The sequence below is a fragment of the Gymnoscopelus braueri genome (assembly GCF_963280865.1).
Source record: "Gymnoscopelus braueri genome assembly, chromosome: 7".
Classification (NCBI taxonomy): domain Eukaryota; kingdom Metazoa; phylum Chordata; class Actinopteri; order Myctophiformes; family Myctophidae; genus Gymnoscopelus; species Gymnoscopelus braueri.
In genome coordinates this window covers 55,277,539-55,280,038 of record NC_137608.1, presented here as the reverse complement: position 1 = coordinate 55,280,038, position 2,500 = coordinate 55,277,539, and the positions used below count along the sequence as shown (strand labels likewise).

Genomic DNA, 2,500 nt, shown 5'->3' with positions numbered 1-2,500 from the left:
AAAATAGTGGAACTAGCTTGTAGATCTGCTATTTTTGAAAAATCATAACATTTGTGCAAATCTTTGATTTTTTTAAATTATTAAGCGCACATTTGTAACTCAAATCTTTGCTTCTGGGGATTCTATAATTGTCTTCTAAATCCTAACAGTTTTTGTTTTTTAAAACATGTTGCTATAATATTCTTAATGTTCTCAAACTTTTCCATGTCAAGGATTGATTGATTGATTGATTAATTGATTGAAATTTGTATTAGGCAAAAGAATGTAAAACAACACAGTTACATTTATAATACTTTTGTCTAAAAGGTCCGACCAAAAAAGTCCTTGCGGACTTGTTTCCGTTGGGGTCCTTGGTATTAATTTCATAGACATAATAGTAGCAACCAAACAGTTCAAATCAACATAATGATTGTATTTGGCAGCGGACCCCCATCCCAAAATATGTTGTTCCACAAATGACACAGATGTGTTCCTGGTCTTAATGGGTTAAATCATGATGTGGTTCTCTGTTGGTTCCTATTCGTGCCTCTATTATATTCCTGAGTCAAGTATGACACCAAGTGGTTATATTTGGTATGACATGTGTCTGGTAAACCAGGTTGAAGACGTTGACATCAGTTCAACTCAACTAATGCTTAACCTTTGAACCCTGCTGTTCTGTACCAAAAATACACATCTACAGAGCTTGTAGATCGGTTATTTTTCTGTGACGAACACATGGAGTTCGTGCTGTGGACTAAAATAACCACTACATGTACAGTAACATGTACAGTAACATGTACAGTAACATGTACAGTATGAATGTGTGTGGTTGTTTGCAGTTACTCGCAGTAGGAGTGTAACTGTTAACACAATCAAACAAAACGATTTAAAGCCTGACTATGTAACCTTTTAACAACTATATAGCATAAAGTTACATGTTTATGCAATAACAAACATCCTTCCATAAATGTATAGACTCAGGGGGTCCCTGCTAGGGGCTTGACTGTATTACTATGTATAGACTCAGGGGGTCCCTGCTAGGGGCTTGACTGTATTACTATGTATAGACTCAGGGGGTCCCTGCTAGGGGCTTGACTGTATTACTATGTATAGACTCAGGGGGTCCCTGCTAGGGGCTTGACTGTATTACTATGTATAGACTCAGGGGGTCCCTGCTAGGGGCTTGACTGTATTACTATATATAGGGGAGACAATGAGTTTCATCTAAGGCAGAACTGCCAGTCAAAGTGAAGACTGGCCAATCACAGCGTGTCCTCGCCAGACATGCTTGCAGAGACTCTTGGGTAATGAAGTCAAAGACGTTGATTTTCTTTTAAAATCGTGATCATTTGTGCAAATCTTTGAACATATGTTTTTTAAAGCGAACATTTGTAACTCAAATCTTTGCTTCCATTTACATTATTATTTTAATAACTTGTAGATGCACATTAACTATTATTAATGGATTTTTTTAAAAATGTATTCCTTGATCAGTGGTTCTCAAACTTTCTAAAAATTTCAAGGACCCCCCTAGAACTCTGAGAGTGTACAAATGGGACCAAATGGACCCGTTACAGACCCTGTAAGGGTCCATTTGGAACCCACCTCAAGGAACCACTGGACCCCCCACTTTGAGAGCCACCGTCCTAGATTATATTTAAATGACACACTGGTATCAGGTCGGTACTCTGTATGGACCGATACGCAGGTTATAGGAACTGGTGTCAAGAAGGAACTAAATGGTATGTGTCCATCTCTACATGCCATGTGAATACAATGTGACACTTATCAATGCATTCATGTTTTGTTTGGTCAAGAGCAGAGTCCTCTATAGCTGGGGTCTTCAAGGTTTATCAGGCCAAGGACCCCCTAGCTGAGAGAGAGAGATGAAGCAGGGACCCCCTCTATATTGTATACATTTGTTTTTGTTTTTTTACTTGGTCTGCTCTTTTCCCCCTCTACACCTAAACCTCTTTGCGAAAATAGCAGATCTACAAGCTCACAATGCCTCGCGCTGCGAGCCGTTGTGAGCTTGTAGATCTGCTATTATGAGCTATTATGTTCCCCTTAGAAAAAGGAATTCTAGGGTTCAAGTGGTTCACATTTTTTTTATCTACCGTAAATTTCGGAATAAGCCGCGACTTTTTCCCATTTTTTCGACCCTGCGGCTTATATAACGGTGCGGCTTATCTATGGATTTTTACAGCTAACGGCCACTAGGGGACCTCCTAAATCTATGGATTTTACACCCGCGGCTTATAGTCCAGTGTGGCTTATATATGTACAAATCATTCAATTTAGCTGCTGCGGCTTATATTCAGGTGCGGCTTATAGTGCGAAAATTACGGTAATCACAATTGGTGCATAATGTGGGGCCACTCTGCATGTCTGTCATCTAGCCATTTTTGGGGTGCCCCTCACACCTGCTAGTTTCCCCAGGAAGGAATTAGACGTTGTGGCCTTTGCCTCACTCATAGCCCGTAGACGTATCCTCCTGCACTGGAAAGGCCCAAGCCCA

General features: G+C 40.2%; 2 protein-coding genes across 2 annotated transcripts in view; both read right to left on the bottom strand.

The window, feature by feature from the left end:
- LOC308088269 (mediator of RNA polymerase II transcription subunit 27-like) overlaps window positions 1–2,457 on the bottom strand; it is a gene marked incomplete at its 5' end in the record, with an annotated part of 7,022 nt that extends 4,565 nt beyond the window's left edge. Inside the window, one exon of the mRNA XM_080432670.1 lies at window positions 2,406–2,457. Within this exon, the coding sequence (XP_080288796.1) occupies window positions 2,406–2,457 (52 nt within the window). The remainder of the gene's footprint in view (window positions 1–2,405) is intronic.
- Window positions 1–2,500, bottom strand: part of LOC308089538 (uncharacterized protein) — a 126,361-nt gene that overhangs the window by 118,307 nt on the left and 5,554 nt on the right. The gene's annotated exons all lie outside the window — the stretch shown is intronic.